This window comes from Ochotona curzoniae, unplaced genomic scaffold (genome assembly GCF_017591425.1).
Source record: "Ochotona curzoniae isolate NIBS_2020 unplaced genomic scaffold, NIBS_Ocur_1.0 contig_883, whole genome shotgun sequence".
In the NCBI taxonomy this organism is placed as follows: Eukaryota; Metazoa; Chordata; class Mammalia; order Lagomorpha; family Ochotonidae; genus Ochotona; species Ochotona curzoniae.
The window spans coordinates 26,070,449-26,086,724 of record NW_024466599.1 but is presented as its reverse complement, the minus strand read 5'-3'; the positions used below and the strand labels follow the sequence as shown (position 1 = coordinate 26,086,724).

At 38.0% G+C, this 16,276-nt stretch overlaps 1 protein-coding gene across 1 annotated transcript in view; it reads left to right on the top strand.

The window, feature by feature from the left end:
• HEATR5B (HEAT repeat containing 5B) overlaps positions 1-16,276 on the top strand; it is a 78,620-nt gene that overhangs the window by 8,056 nt on the left and 54,288 nt on the right. The window contains exons 6-17 of the mRNA XM_040993072.1: positions 3,145-3,316; positions 4,235-4,392; positions 5,301-5,550; positions 6,769-6,924; positions 7,483-7,733; positions 9,322-9,433; positions 10,563-10,715; positions 11,719-11,818; positions 12,198-12,307; positions 13,081-13,244; positions 14,651-14,826; positions 15,835-15,940. Of these exons, the coding sequence (XP_040849006.1) occupies positions 3,145-3,316; positions 4,235-4,392; positions 5,301-5,550; positions 6,769-6,924; positions 7,483-7,733; positions 9,322-9,433; positions 10,563-10,715; positions 11,719-11,818; positions 12,198-12,307; positions 13,081-13,244; positions 14,651-14,826; positions 15,835-15,940 (1,908 nt within the window). The remainder of the gene's footprint in view (positions 1-3,144; positions 3,317-4,234; positions 4,393-5,300; positions 5,551-6,768; positions 6,925-7,482; positions 7,734-9,321; positions 9,434-10,562; positions 10,716-11,718; positions 11,819-12,197; positions 12,308-13,080; positions 13,245-14,650; positions 14,827-15,834; positions 15,941-16,276) is intronic.

The following is a 16,276-nucleotide window of genomic DNA, read 5'->3' as shown; positions in this document are numbered from 1 at the left end:
GCACCCACGGTGGGAAGCCCAAAAGAAGCTCCTGGCTTCAGATCAGCTCAGCTGTTGCCATTGGCCCATTTGGGATCCAGTGTTTACAAAATTAGGGTTTAACTGTGCTGGGACCATTCCATGTTTTCTATGTGACATTATATTGAAGACTAGCTAATCCAATTAGATTTAAAATAAAGAAAGAAAAGGCACCAGCATTGGAAAAGTAAAATTGTCTTTTTATGTAGGTAACATGATTGTCTAGAATATATCATAGAAAGGGCCAAAAGAAATTGATAGAACTTTTTCTAAAGACTGGATGAGTTTCTAGGGCCACTGTTGTGGTGTGTCAAGTTAAGCTGCCACTCGCAATGCAGGCATCCCATACTAGAGTACCATTTCTGAGTCCTGGCTGCTTCACTACTGACCCAGCTCCTGCTAGTGCTTCCAGGGAAGAGTCTAGAGCTAAAAAGGCTATTTGGCAAGATTGGTGGATATAAGGTCACAGTACAAAATCAGTTATATTTCTAGTATACTAGAAATATACTATAATATGTAATACATTAGTACACTAGAAATATATTTATATCATATATAATTCTACAATATATTCTATACATAATGTTATCTATTATATATTGTGTATTGTCTTTTGAAGCTGCCAGGATTTGTTTAATATTTTTATGTTCAGCAAGGATATATTCTCTTTTCTTGTATCAACAGTAGCCTCACAGGATGAATTGGGAAGCTCTGAAGTTTTTTGGAAGAGTTTATACAGAATTAATATTGTTGCTTACTTCAGTATTTGAATTTATTTGATAACTATTTGATAGAAAACCTAGAGTTTTCTTGAGCAAAGATTTTTGAGCTACAAAATGAATTCTTATTTATTATTTTTAAACATGCTTTTTCATTCTTGAAAGGCAGAAAAAGCAAACGAGCCAGTTAATAAGTTTCTATCTGATCATTCACTTCCCAAATGCCTGCAAACCGCCAGCAGTAGGCCAGGCTGAAGCTAGAAGCCTGAAACTCAATCCAGATATGGGTGGTAAGGCCCAACTGCTTGACCTGTCACCTGCCGCCTCCCGTGGAGTGCACCAGCACTCTGCTGCGATCAGAAGTGGAGGTGGGACTGGACCTCTGGCTACAGATAGTGGATGTCAGTGTTGCAAGTGTCATTCCAACTACCATGCCGGGCATCTACCAAAATAGGTTTTTTTTTTTTTTTTTAAGATTCATATATTTGTTTGAAAGACAGTGTTTCAGAAAGGGAGAAAGAGCAGAGGTGAATTCTTCTGCTAATTCACTCCCCCCCAAAATGGTCGGGCATAGGCCATGCCAAAGCTCAGAGCTAGGAGCTTGCTTCTGATCTCCCACGAGAGTGTCAGAGCGCAACTGCATCGGCCATCAAGTGCTGCTTTCCCAAGCACATCAGCTGGGAGCTAGATCAGAAGTGGAACAATCTTGACATGAGCTGGCCACCCATATGAGATACTAGTAGCACAGGCAGTAGTATAATGTGCTTTGCCACAGTGCTGGCCCACAAAATCAAAATTTAAAGTACAAGAGGTCTTCAGAAGTTTATAAACTGTACATTGACTTTAGTCTTGCACCAAAATAAGCAAATATTACTCCACTTTTAGGGTTTTTGGGAAGTGCCTATTTAACTTCTCTGTTCTTTCTTGAGTACATCATTTATTTCACCTCAGTTCACATTTATAGAGTTGTTCTTATAATATTTGTTGAATCTGTAATAGTTTGGATTCCCTCCTTAATTTTGATTCTGTGTATACTTGCTCTATTTTTTCCTGTTCAGTTTGACCACAGATTTACTGAATGTATTGGTCTTCTTGAAGAAGCAGCTTTTGGTTTCATTTCTAGTTCATTGTTTTAGTTCACTTATCTATTCTTTCCATTTCATTTTACTTAGTGTTTATTTTGCTCCACTTCCTCAAGTTTCTTCAGATGGAGGCTAAGCTTATTTATTTGAAACCTACATCTTCTCTGGTACAAGATTTACCATTACACATTTTCCTCTAAGTACAGGAAACTTTCTCAGTGCTTTGAACTGAGCCACTCGAAGGCTTCAGCTTCTTGGCTGCTGCTGCTGTGCTTTTTAAATTTTTTTTTTAACATTTTGCATTTATTTCTCTCTCTCTTTTAATGTTTATTTATTTTTATTGGAAAGTAATATATACAGAAAAGAGGAGAGACAGAGAGGGAAATCTTTCATCCAATGATTCACCCCCCAAGCTGCCACAATAGCCAGAGCTGTGCTAATCTAAATCCAGGAGCCAGGAACTTCCTCCAAGTTCCGCACGTGGGTGCAGGGTCCCAGGGTTCTGTGCCACCCTTATCCACCTTCACAGGCCACAAGCAGGGAGCCAGAAGGGAAGTGGGGCTGCCAAGATTAAACTGTTGCCCATATGGGATCCCGGCATGTTCAAGGCCAGGACTTTAGCCACTAGACCATTGCGCTGGGTCCTGTATTTATTTATTGTCATTGGAAAAACAGATTTGGGAACTTGCACAGCAGCCTAGTGGCCAAACTCCTTGACTTGCACACTCTAGAATCCTGGCTGCTGGAAGAAGCTCCAGCCTCCTGGCTTTGGATCAACTCAGTTGCAGCCATGTGGCCCCTTGGGCAGTGAATCAGTGTACGGAAGATATTCCTCTCTGTCTGTCTTACTCTCTGTATATCTGATTTTGCAATAAAAACAATAAAAATGAATCTTTAAAAAAAAGGCAGATTTACAGAAAGAAGGAAAGATAGAAAGATCTTCCATCCCTCTGATTCATTCCCCAGATGGCCTCAATAGCCAGAGCTGAGCCGATCAGAAGCTAGGAACAAGAAACTTCTGGGTCTCCAACATGGTGCAGGGTCCCACGTCTTTGGTCATTCTCTTCTGTTTTCCCAAGCCACAAACAGGGAGCTGGATTGGAAGTGGAGGATTAGCCAATTGAGCCATTGTGCCAACCTCTCCCGTTTCTTAAAGATATGACCATTCTTAATTGCCTCATGTCCCTTGTTTGAAAACTGTTGTTTCATTCGTTTTGTGAAGAGTTTTAGTAGTTTAGAAAAGAGGTCAAATGTTCTTAACCCCATCTCTGGAAGTGTAAATTCCAGGGTGTCATTTACTATTTTATTTTTGCTTTTAATTCCAGTGTCTGCTGGAACTACAGAATGAAGCTGTATTCATGTGGACTGCTGAACTGGAAAACATAGCCACTCTTTGCTTTAAGGCTTTGGAAAACTCAAATTATGGAGTACGGGTTGCCGTATCTAAACTCTTAGGAACAGTCATGGCTACAGCATTGATGCCAAAACAGGCAACAGGTATTGTTGTTCGCTAACCCCTGTTTTATGTTATCATAAATACATGAAGATTTGTGGAATGCTTCCTTGTAAATGATCATACGTATTTGCAAGTCACTTTAAATATTTAAACTGTTAGTATCTATGTCTAGTTTTTCTATAATATGATAGAATTCAAATGGAATTTTCTCAGAATCAAATTTTTTTGTGCTAACAAATGTAGAAAATAATATCTGGCAATTCTGGATATGTAGGCAAGCAAAGTTTATATGTTGAGTTTTCATATTTAAAGCATTGGAACTTGGCATCGTATATGTTCATTTTTTACTTTGAATTCCCAATGAATATGTTTTCATTAATACATACTGTGGTATTTTAAATTGTTATTTACCGTTTTGTAAGCATAATCAGAGGTAGCAGTTCAGTTTCCTGCTGCTGTGCCCGGGAGGCCAGTGGAAGGGACCCTGCCGCTCACGCAAAAGACCTGGCTCCTGATTTTGACTCAGCCCAACCATGGCCATTGCTGCCATTTCTGTTTTATTTTTCTAAGAAATATTTTTCAAAAGATGAAGAAGAAAACACTATGTTGAGAAAATTTCTTTGCATCCACCGTGGCTGAGAATGAGAGCCATGATCAATTAGCAAAAATTTCCCTGAATGCATTTTGCCCTTGTTGGGTTGGGTACACAAACTGGGTTTGTCATCATTAGACCATTTTGAAGGATATTGATTGCTTTTCTTTTCTAGCTCACTCCATTTTTCTTAGCCTTTTTTTGGTCTCACTGTACATTTTTAAGATTATAAAACAGTGAAATGATACTGTCTCTATAAAACCAATTGTTTGATTACTAGAGGTAAGAAATATGAATTAACTTGTACCCCAAAAAAATCTTAATTCAGAAATATGTATGCTTACCAACTTGCTTTTCTTCTTGACAGTAATGCGTCAGAATGTGAAGCGAGCGACATTTGATGAAGTTTTAGAACTCATGGCCACAGGATTTCTCCGTGGAGGGTCAGGTTTCTTAAAGAGTGGTGGAGAAATGTTGAAAGTTGGAGGATCTGTTAATCGTGAAGTACGAGTTGGAGTTACACAGGTTTGTGGAATACTCTTACTTAGTAACAGTATACATAAATTTTTTGTACTGGCTTGTTTCTTTTACCAAGTAAATAAATTATATTCAAATTCCAAATGACATGCTTATATGTAACTGAAAGGTAAAGAATTAATGATGTGTAAGTAGCATATATCTACTCTCTTTATACGAACATCTAAAAAACACTTTTGCTCAAATCCTGCTTAGCAAAGAATCACATAAGAATTCAATTGTAATTAGAATTTACTCAGGCAGTTTTAGGCATGTGGTGTTTAATGTTCTCCAGCAACCTTGAAGCTAACCATATTGGTTAATGCCTTGATTGGATTTACATCTGTGAATAATTACCAATGTAATTATAAGAACATTTATGATTTGGAATTATGATTTTGAAGTAATAAATAACTCCAAATATTTATAATTAATAAGCTGATAATAATTAACCCATAATAAGAGAATGTGGTTCTTCATGATCATAGTAAAAGTCACAGAAACTGTACCTTGTGCCAGAAACATGTTTAACCTGGAAGTAAACCACTTTTATCCTACAGAGGAAGTCAGACAGAAGCGTTTGGTTGCTGTCACAGTGGGTTTAGGATATTAACATGATAGCATTGTAAAATGCTACATTCTGCATCACTAGAGTGAATTCAGCTTTCCTTGCTTCCCTTTCCATTCTATATATTCATGAAACCATTATCCTAAGAACTCTTTTTAGTCAAAGATACTTTACCAATAATTCCTTTCCTAGAAATATTAAAATGCTCAAGTTCAAATTTCCTATGTTTTAATCTCAAACTTTATTTATTTTGCATGTTGCCACCAGTTTCTTTTCTGCAATTGCTCTATATGTAATTTCTACTTGTTTGCATAAATTTATCTGAAATTGTATGTTAATCTATTTCTAGGCATATGTTGTTTTTGTCACAACACTGGGCGGTCAGTGGTTGGAGCGTAGCTTTGCTACATTTTTGTCCCATGTTCTTGATTTGGTTTCTCATCCTCGAGCAACACAAACACATGTTGAGGCTGTGTACTCCAGACGTTGTGTCTCCTTCATCCTAAGAGCTACTGTGGGAAGTTTGCTGGGTGAGAAAGCCCAGATTGCCGCTGCCAAGGAAATATGCCAAGCAATTGGGAAACAGATGAAAGCCGTGGGTAAGAAATGATACCAGGAAAATGTACTGTTGATGCCCCTGGTTCTTTGTTTACGCAGAAATCCGGCTAGTTTGTTACCTTTCTGAATTGATTTTTCGTAGTCTTTTCCATTGATTACTCTTATTTAATATTGAAACAATGTACAATGACAATGAGATGGAGTTTTTTTTTTGAAGATTTATTTATTGAAAAGTCAGATATACAGAGAGGAGGAAAGACAGAGAGGAAGATCCTCCGTCCGATGATTCACTCCCCAAGTGAGCACAACGGCTGATGCTATGCTCATCCGAAGCCAGGATCGAGGAACTTCTTCCGGGTATCCCACACAGGTGCAGGGTCCCAAGGCTTTGGGCCGTCCTCCACTGCTTTCCCAGGCCACAAGCAGAGAGCTGCATGGGAAGTGGAGCTGCCGGGATTAGAACCAGCACCAATATGGGATCCTGGCGCATTCAAGGCTAGGACTTTAGCCGCTAGACCACGCCACCAGGCCTGAGGTGGAGTTTTTAAAGATTTGGGTAGCATGTTTCTAAGGTTGCATTTCCTCTTATTCCTACTTCCCTGTTTTTTTTTTTAATTATTATTTTATGATACAGTTGATAGGTTCTGAGATTTCTCCTCCCTCCTCTCTAAAAGCCCTCACAGCCACCAAATTCTCCTGTATTAGTACAATAGTTTAGTCCTTTAAACAGTCTGCCTGTGTTGTTTTTACAACCCTTTGGCATGTACCAGCTCATTTCTTGGCTCTCTCCAAGGAATAATCAGCTGATGGCTTTTCCAGTTTTAGTACATGTGCTGCCAAAGTGAGCACCAGCTGATGGCTTTTCTGCTTTGGGCATGTTTTATGAATACACTGCTATTGCTTTTTTTTTTTTTTAAGGTTTAATTATTTTTATTTGAACATCGGATTTACAGAAAGTGGAGTCTGTGCTGTGAGATAGCCCGGATTGCTGCTGTGTCCTACGGTTCAGCTGTGTTCCTAAATGCTGTCAGATAGATGTCACTGCATGCATGTTTTGGTATTGTCATATGGTCATTAAAGAATGTTGCTAAGTTCATCCAGTGTTTAATTAATTAGCTTTCTGTGGAAAAATAACCACTTAGAATGTTTACAGCTCAGACATCAACTAACTAGTATGACTGAAAGGAAGTGATGTGGACCAAGAATGTGATGTTGCAGCTCACTTCACCTATACCAAGTATGTGATTTTGTATTTACAGAAGCAGTAGTGAATGACACTAGCAGTGAAAACAAATCGGGGGCTGCAGACATTGCCGCAAGCCAGCATGTGATGGTGTGCGCCCTCCAGGAGCTGGGGAGCTTAGTGCAGAGCCTCAACGCCACCGCCTCCCCTCTGATTCAGGAAGCATCCATAGGTACGGTGCCTGGTTACTGGCTGGAGCGGTTTTCCACTGTTGTTTACAGTGACAAGTGTGATTGATGTTAACTCTGAAATACTTACCCTTATAGATAGTAATTTAGGTCATTAGGTTATATTTATTTTTCAATGTGATAGGAAATATTGTATTAACTAGTGAAATAGAATTGAGGGAAAGCAGTTACAGTTACAGTTGATAATAATTGACAGAATTTTTTAATATCTTCATTTTATATCAACATTTATATTTTATGGAATATAATGGTACTATACTATAGAAAAAGTTTAAAGCACTCCGCTGTTAATGACTAATACAGGAAGCTTTGAACAATTCATGGAAAATGAGTATTATGAAAAAGAAATGTGCATGGAACTCAAAAACTTTGCACCAGAATAAGCTTTGAATGCCTTGATTCTTGTCTTTTGGAAAAGTTAGAGAACTACCTGGGAGAAATCATCATGCTCCTGATTTTAATCGCTGTGCTCTGCTTAATTCTTTAGGTTCTGAAGTTGACTTTCTACCTAAGAGTCACTTTTTGGAGTATTTCCTTTCTAGGGCTTTTAGAGATTGTGACTTCAGTGCTGCTTCATCCCAGTACGGCGGCTCGACTTGCTGCTGCGTGGTGTTTGCGCTGTGTGGCTGTGGCATTACCCTTCCAGTTGACACCATTTCTAGACAGATGTGCAGAACGACTCAACAACTTGAAGACTTCGCCAGAAGCTGTTAGTGGCTATAGCTTTGCCATGGCTGCCCTGCTAGGTGGAGTTCATCAGTGTCCTTTGGGCATTCCTCATGCTAAAGGAAAGGTATTGTGAATGCTGTCCTGTGGGCTCTGTCATTATTGGACCCCTGCTATGTTTAATGTTGAAGTGCTTGCTCAAGCCACAATAGTTCTGCTTCAGTGATACTGCGTATCTTTTTTTGTGCATGTAGGAATAACATACCCTGATTAATATTTAATATTTAATTGATACACAAATACTTTCTTGTTTGGGTGCAGTTATCATGTTAAAATTTATTTTAGCTGAAAAACCACCTGATTGTAATTATAGTTGTGAGCTACGTAATGAGCTTTTGGCCATCAGTGCCCAGTATACACCAGATAGCCTTTGTATGTAGGAAACTGTGCTGTTTAGGTTTGTGAAAGCATACTATGATACTTCCACAATGACAAAATCCTCTAAGGAGGCATTTCTTTGTGTCAACTATCTGTAAGCAATTTGGCTAACTCAAAGATTTCCAACTGCTTTACTTCCCATCCAGCTCCCTGCTATGGCCTGGGGAAGCAGTAGAGGGTGGTCCAAAGCCTTGGGATCATGCATCCCCTTGGTAGAGCTGGAAGAAGCTCTTGGCTCCTGGCTTTGAATTAGCTTGGCTCCAACCATTGTGACCACTTGGGGAGTGAATCAGCAGATGAAGAATTTCTCTCTGTTTTCCTTTCTTCCTTTTTTCTTTATTTCTGTCCGTCTAACTCTTTCAAATAAATACATAAGATAAATATGTAAAAAAAAGTCAGCAATGTATGCTATGTAGCCATGTTTATCATGTTGCTGATAAAAATTGAAGTTTCTTAGTTAACTTAGGTTATGAGTAGAAGTAACCTTAAACCTTAATGTCAGGTTCTACTCAGATTGATCATCTTGGTTTCGTGGTAGGCCCTTTTTAGTCTCCATCCGTGTGAACTGGGTGCATTGGTAGTTTGATCTCCCCTTTTATTTAGTTGTTCCAAACTTAAGGGTTATTGTTTGTTTGTTTACAGCCCCAATTCAGAAACCATGTCTTATGTACAATTTCTTGAACATCACTCTGCCTATAAAAGCTCTTTCGTTTGCTGATGTCTATCATACAATGTGCCGTTATAGTGTCATTTAACCATGTACTGTTCTGTGCTTTCTATTTTCTTACATCTTTTCTTTTGGGACTGTAAGCTCCATAAAATTAGTTTAATGGCAGGTGCATAGTAGAAATTTTTGAACATAGAATAATTGTCCCATACTAATAGAACTTACTAAATGGTTACATGCATGAACTTGCACTGTCCTGAGTACTGTATTAACTTGCTCAACTCTTCCAAGAGTGGAAGTGGTGGTCCTGTTATGCCTGTGGGAGCCTTAGGGTAGGGAGGTGAAGTTTTTGCAGGTTGGAAAGCTAGCAAATGGTACAGCTGGGAAGGGAAGCCAGACCATCTAATCCTAGTGCCAACTCTTAACCAATGCATTGTTCCAGGTCTGTTCAGTTTCATCAGGATAATCAAGACTGAATAGGTCTCTGGAAATGTGTTTACGCTAACACCTCAGAAGAATAGCTCCTATTAAAGTGTACTAGTTTTCTCTTTTCTTACTTGATTTCTATAACTTGTTTAAATTAAAATCCAATTTAATACTTCTCTTGCAGATGGTGGTTAGCATTGCTGAAGATCTTTTACGAACTGCTGCCCAAAATAGCAGACTGTCTTTGCAGCGCACCCAAGCTGGGTGGCTTTTACTTGGAGCCCTTATGACTTTAGGTATGATTATATTTGAGTAGGATTCTGTCTTATTCTATAGCTATCAGTAGACTCTTAAGCAAATTTAAACTATAGTATTAAATTTAACTTCCTGGACTTGAAATAAAGTTATAAAATATTAAAGGTGTTTTCCCACCATTTGGTGATAAATTTCTCTTTTTGATAGTGTTTGTATAGGTTCATTTAATGAGAAACTTGTTCACAAAGTTTTACCATTGCCATCAGAATAGCCCAGTGATCTTGGAGCTACTCAAAACAGATGAGAATGAGAATGGAGGCGGGGGAGTCAAATTGCGTCCCAGAGTGATGGCAGCCATGTAATTTTAGTAGAGTGTTAAAGTCATGTTTGAACAGTGTTGTTGGTACTGCTGTTGTGGGGAACCATCTCTAATGTGCTTCGCTTCCTTCGATGCCATGACAAGTCTGAGATCTGGGTATGGTTTAGCATAGTGCAGAAATGCATGGTATCATTGTGATGACTTGTGTCCACTTTTCAGCTCCCATGTTTAGATGCTACTATGGAAAGTGTGTGTGTATACTGCAAAATTATTCACCATATTTAGCTCTGTCCATTGAATAGATGGCTTGGGTTTCTTTTCTAAAGAAAGTGAAAAATGGCAAATCTTTTCTAGAAATTTATGTTATGTGTGTGGTTAAATTAATTTTTTAGCAATGTAAATATAGGTTCTTAGTTCTAAACATAGTAATCTTCCATGAAATTAAGTTAATCATATAAATTGTCCCCCAAATGGAGGGATATAAGTATGTGTAAGAGAGTGAGTACCTATGTTTATGTGCATATCTTTATAGAAAGGACTTTAGATAATGTGTCCCAGATATGTTTTATCATTGAGAATATTTTTAATCTGTCCTTTTGAATACAGGAAAGATTTTTTAAACTGCTCGTTTTTTATGTTTGCAAGCTAAAAATACTGATACCTTTATAATATCTTTCAGTTTGCTTTAACAGAATAGATATTTTACTCACTGGATAAGAAACATTTTAGAAAAGTACATTTAAATTTCTTTGGACCCCATTTACTTTGATTTGTAGTGTAAGATATATGTGCTTCTGTGTGTATATATGTGTGTGTATATATATGGTTTATATTCTCATTTTCTTGGTTAGGACCGTCAGTTGTTCGTTACCATCTGCCCAAGATGTTGTTATTGTGGCGAAACGTTTTCCCTCGTTCTTTAAAGGAATTAGAGGCTGAGAAGGCCCGAGGCGATTCCTTTACCTGGCAGGTAACGTTGGAAGGTCGTGCAGGAGCTTTATGTGGTAAGAATCAAAAGAATTACACTTTCACAATGTTATTCTATTATTAAAATCTGTGTAAAGTCAAGGAAAAAACATGGTTTTATTTTATTTATTGTTAAAATTGATAAATTCAGACTTTCAGATTTAGAAAGTATAATCAACTCTAGTGTGCTAATTTTGTAATAGAAATAGACAAAGTGGCTAGAGTTGGTGATAAAACAGTAAGTAGCTAGAACCAAGGCCTGTTGTTCCCAGTTGTCAGTTTACACCTTTCAAAGAAGCACTGAGTTAGCATGTTTAAAAATATAATCCAAGCATATTTAAAGGAAAATAGAAGCTCAGGATTATCCAGGTTGTGCAGTTCACTGTTAGTCTTTTCTTAACGTAGGGAAAAAAAAATAGCTGTTTCCTTATGCAGTTATCAAATCTGCCAACACTGATACATTTTTCAGACTTGACATTAGCAAAAAAATGATGGGTAAAGTTGTTTTGTCTGGGAATCAGCAACTTACAGGAGACTTGAGTTTTGTTGCATTTAGGAAATAAAGTCACATTTTATCCCCCATTCTTGTTTTGTGTCAGGGTGAAAAACACTTTTGTTTCAAATGATGTAGATTGCATATTATTTAGCCATGTAGCATAGCAGGATGTCCGTTTCACTTCCATACATTAAGAGGTGTTTTTAGTCTTAGCTGCTAAAATAATCAGTAGAGATAGTCCTTTTCACTGGACTGCTTGGCTCACTTCTCGGTGAGTCTTAGAATTGCTTTCTTTGTGGTCGTCTGAATTCCCACTCATGGATATTTTCCTTCTGTTTCTGCTGTCTGCCTTTTCCCCTTCTTCTACCCCTTCCTATGAATTTTTTTTTCCTGTAGTTCTTGCTGGTTTAGTTTTTGATGTGACATGGTTTCAGAACCTTATGTTTTATAGTGATTGAGATTCTAAATGCCTGTCCGTAATGTTGTAATACTGTTCCACGCTCACAGAAGCTGCTCTAAACTGTCCTTCACACATTCTTGTCTAGCTATGAGGAGTTTTGTTGCACATTGTCCTGAGCTTCTCACTGAAGATGTGATTAGAAAATTAATGACCCCTATTGAATGTGCCATGACTATGATGTCACAGTAAGTAAACAATTAAGAAAAGTTAACATCCCATTTTGTTTAAAAATAAATTTTTATTTATGTATTTCTCAGTTATGCTGGAAGTTGTTCTTTCTTCCAGAATTTTGTAGGAATTACATAGAACTGTTTTTCTAAGATTTGTTTTTGTACAAACTGCAGTAATATACTGGATGAAGTACAACTGTGTTTTAAATTGCTCTAACCATTAAGGTACAAAATAAACTAAAATGAAGGTATAATACTTCCCTGTGTTCTATGATACAACATTAATACATTGTTGAAAAATATATTGCTAAAAGTTTGCAAGTAAAAAAAAAAGCTAAAAATTTACAAGTTATATTCTGTTTATCTGACACCAACTGTGCTTCTGATATTTTAGCATTCCGTCTGTAATTAAAGCCCACGGAGCCCATCTGAAAGCTAGTGCTGCAATGGTCCGTTTAAGACTTTATGATATCTTGGCTTTGTTACCTCCAAAAACTTACGAAGGTAAATAAAAATGTCAGTGTCTAACAGAAATCTTCATTATGCCTTTTCAGTTGTTTTCATAGCATTCTAGCATTCTGACCATGGCTTTGCCACTAACTCACTCACTAACACAGAGGAAGGTCACAGTTTTACTGTTGTTCATACAAGGTAGTTGACACTACTTCCTGTGATTCAATCTACATGTGTTAGCTGCTTTGACTCCTACCCACCGTAGGAGTCTTCTTCCAAGATGAAGAACCGTGGGCAAAGAGAGGTAACATGATTTGCCCATCTTAGAGCTAGCACATGGCAGAGCTTGGGTTCAAACCCAGCTGGTTTATCCTAATAATCTGTGTTTTTAAACTGCTTCATAAACTCTATAATGTAGCCAAAAGAGAATAATGATGCACTTTGCAGATATCTAATATTATATGTAATGTTATGGTAACTATTCATTTTTTATAATACTGTCTTGCCTAAGCATTTTGGTATGCTTTGGTTTAGTATTTGTACATTATTTAACAATAGTTAATAAATAATCATATCATTATTATGTATCTTTTCTTCTATCTGAGTTTTTTGGCTACTTCAAATAATTTAGGACAAGAGGATTAACATAATAATAAAGAAATGCCATTACTCTGTTAAAATACATTAATATAGATTTTTTGAAAAGGAGCATGGATTTACTTATTTCATTCATATTGAACACAAATGTTGCTACTCCTTGTGGACAGAGATTGTAATTTTCATAAAAATTATTTTGTAATCTGATTTAAAGTTCTGTTTTGTAGGCTCTTTCAACGCACTTCTTAGAGAGCTGGTAGCAGAATTCACTTTGACTGATAACTCAGCCAACACAACTACTTCCCTCCTCAGATCGCTCTGCCATTATGACGACAGTGTTCTTCTTGGCTCCTGGCTTCAAGAAACTGATCATAAATCGATTGAAGACCAGGTGATAAACCCCACGGTGAAATGAAATACCAGCCTCATCTAAAACAGTGGTCCTCTTACATACATATCACTGTTTACAAAGAAAATTGTGTAAACTATGGTTTTGTTCTCTTCTAGCTTTCTTGAACACTCAGAGATGGCATCTGGGTCCTAGAATAAAGGGTGGTAAAAGGAAAAAAAAGCAACAGTTAGGATTTGGCCAGTTGTTTTTATTCAATGAATTTAATGTCCCAGGGAAACTTTAAATTTAGATGGCCCAGGGTGACTGCTCAAAATCAGTTAAATGATCTTAGGTTATTGGTTATTGATGTTCTGTTTTAGTTTGTTTTGTTTTGTGACTGTTGTGGCAGCTGTGAGAGGAGTGAGAGTAGAGAGATTTAGAGGGCCTGGCGTGATAGCTCAACTGGCTAGTCCTCCACCTCCAAGCTCTGGGGTCCCATGTTGGTTCTGGTTTGTGTCCTGGCTGCTCCACTTCCATCCAGCTCCCTGCTTATGATCTGTGAAAGCAGTAGAGGATGTCCCAAAATCTTGAGACCCTGCACCCTTGGAAGAAGCTCTTGGTTTCTGCTTCAGATTGGCTTCGCTCTGGACATTGTGGCCACATGGAGAGTAAACCAGTAGATGGAAGATCTTTCTCCTCTCTGGAAATCTGCCTTTCCAATAAATACAAATAAATCTTTAAAGAGAGAGAGAGATTCAGAATTCCTTTTACTCACTGAATGCATTATTCCTTACTGGTTTTTTAAAAAGAATGACTAAAGCCCTTGTTTAAAAATTTGTTAGTTTTGTGATTGCAGATACTGGCTTGCTCACATATTAAAGTGGATAACATAATGATGTTTTAAGATGCATATAAGACACATTACATTACATAGGGTATTACTATATTACTGATGACTTTATTAAATGAATAAATTATATTTTTGTGTGTTTTAGGATTTTTGAATCAAAGCATTCTTTTTTCAGTTGCCATATCTTCTCCCTCTTTCTTGCTGTATTCTTTTTTTTTTTTTAAGATTTTTCTATTTTTATTGGAAAGTCAGATATACACAGAGGAGGAGAGACAGAGAGGAAGATCTTCCATCTGATGGCTCATTCCCCAAGTGAGCACAACAGCTAGAGCTGAGCCAATCCAAAGCCAGGAGCCAGGAGCTTCTTCTGGGTCTCCCACTTGGGTGCAGGGTCCCAATGTTCTTGGCCATCCTCAGCTGCTTTCCCAGACCACAAGCAGGGAGCTGGATGGGAAACATGGCCACCAGGATTAGAACCTGTGACCAAATGGGATCCCAGCATGTGCAAGGTGAGGACTTTAACCACAAGGCTATCCTGCTGGGCCCCTTGCTGTATTCTTAATGTACACTTCTTAGTAGGTAGATTTGGAGTAATTTGTGTATCACTGTCTTGCAGCTGCAGCCAAACAGTGCCTCTGGCAGTGGGGCCCTGGAGCATGACCCATCTTCCATTTATTTACGAATTCCGGCTGGGGAGGCTGTGCCTGGCCCCCTACCCCTGGGAGTCTCCGTCATCGATGCCTCTGTAGCTCTTTTTGGTGTCGTGTTTCCTCATGTTTCTTACAAGCACCGGTTAGTACAAAGTCAACCAGGTAATTTTAGTTAAATATAAATGATGTTCAGACAGTGAATTTTTCCCATCCCAGTTATCTCCACGGGAGTGTTACTTCTTAAAAGCTGTCCTCTTGTAAGGTTACTAACATGAGGAACATGGGCATGGTAAGCTGCATACAGATTCCACAGAGCTTGACATTATTTAAGGTTTGTCCCTGTGTACCAGCACTTTGGATCCACTGTATCGTAGGCTCAGTCTTGCACGACAAAATTTTCGTTATAGTAGTTTGACTCAATACTGATGGCGCATTATAAATTGGAGTTAAATCCGTATAGACCTAAGAGAAGTATTGATTCCTCCTTTGGATTGTAATCATGTTCAAATGGTTCTACATCCGGCTTGGTCAGGTTCCTTTGCCTCTTCACATCCCTTTTTGGAAGAATAATGTCACTGTCTTCTGTAACAATTGTCTAAAATGGCCATTTTTTTGAGTGAGCTCATTTAAAAATTTTAAAATATAAAAAAATTCACTTCTGGTTTTTCACACTTAAAAAATTGACCACAGCTAAATATTCTTGAAACTTCCTGATATCTTTCAAAGATAGTTTATAAGAGGTTCTATTTTGTCCTACATAAAACCAAGGCTAAAAAATTTTGGTGCATTTAAAAACTTCTAACCTAGAAGCCTCTTAGGTAAGCGTAATCAATGATTGTTTTTCTCTTGAAGAAACCTTCAGACTTACCTACCAAGCACTGGCTTGGATGCTCCTATTAATGTGGAAGAGAATCACTTCAGCTATAACCTTATTTTGTGGATTGAAACTTAATAGCTAGCGTTTGGGTTTATTCTATTTAATGACCATGTGTCCATTTACCCATTTAGGAGAATGAGATCTGGTTTGGACAGGGAAATAGGAAGCAGCACTGGGTATCAATTCCCAGTTAGTTTGTACCTTTCTTGTGTGTTTCTTGAGCCGTGTTTGAACAGAAGTATCACTCATGTGCTGTTTTTTCTGTTATGATAGATTGCAAATGTTGGATCACTTTGCGGAATGTGTGAAACAAGCTAAAGGTGTCCGCCAGCAGGCCGTGCAGCTTAACATATTCACTGCTGTTCTTAGTGCACTGAAGGTATTTATTTTTAAGACATTTATTAATTGTGCTCTGGGTTAATTTCTTGCTAGACTGTGCATTTAGGTAGTGTAACTCCTTCTGCCTCATTTGAAGTGCAGCTTCTATTAGGACGAAGTAGAAAAACATATCTTGCCCATATGCAGGGTTCACATATCATAGAATGGACTTTAAACATGTCATTCAGCACTAAGCTTATCATAAGACATTTTAAAAATAAAATGGTACCGGGCCTGGTGCCGTGGCCTAGCAGCTAAAGTCCTCGCCTTGAATGTGCCAGGATACCATATGGTCAACATTCTAATCCCGGCAGCCCCACTTCCCATCCAGCTCTCT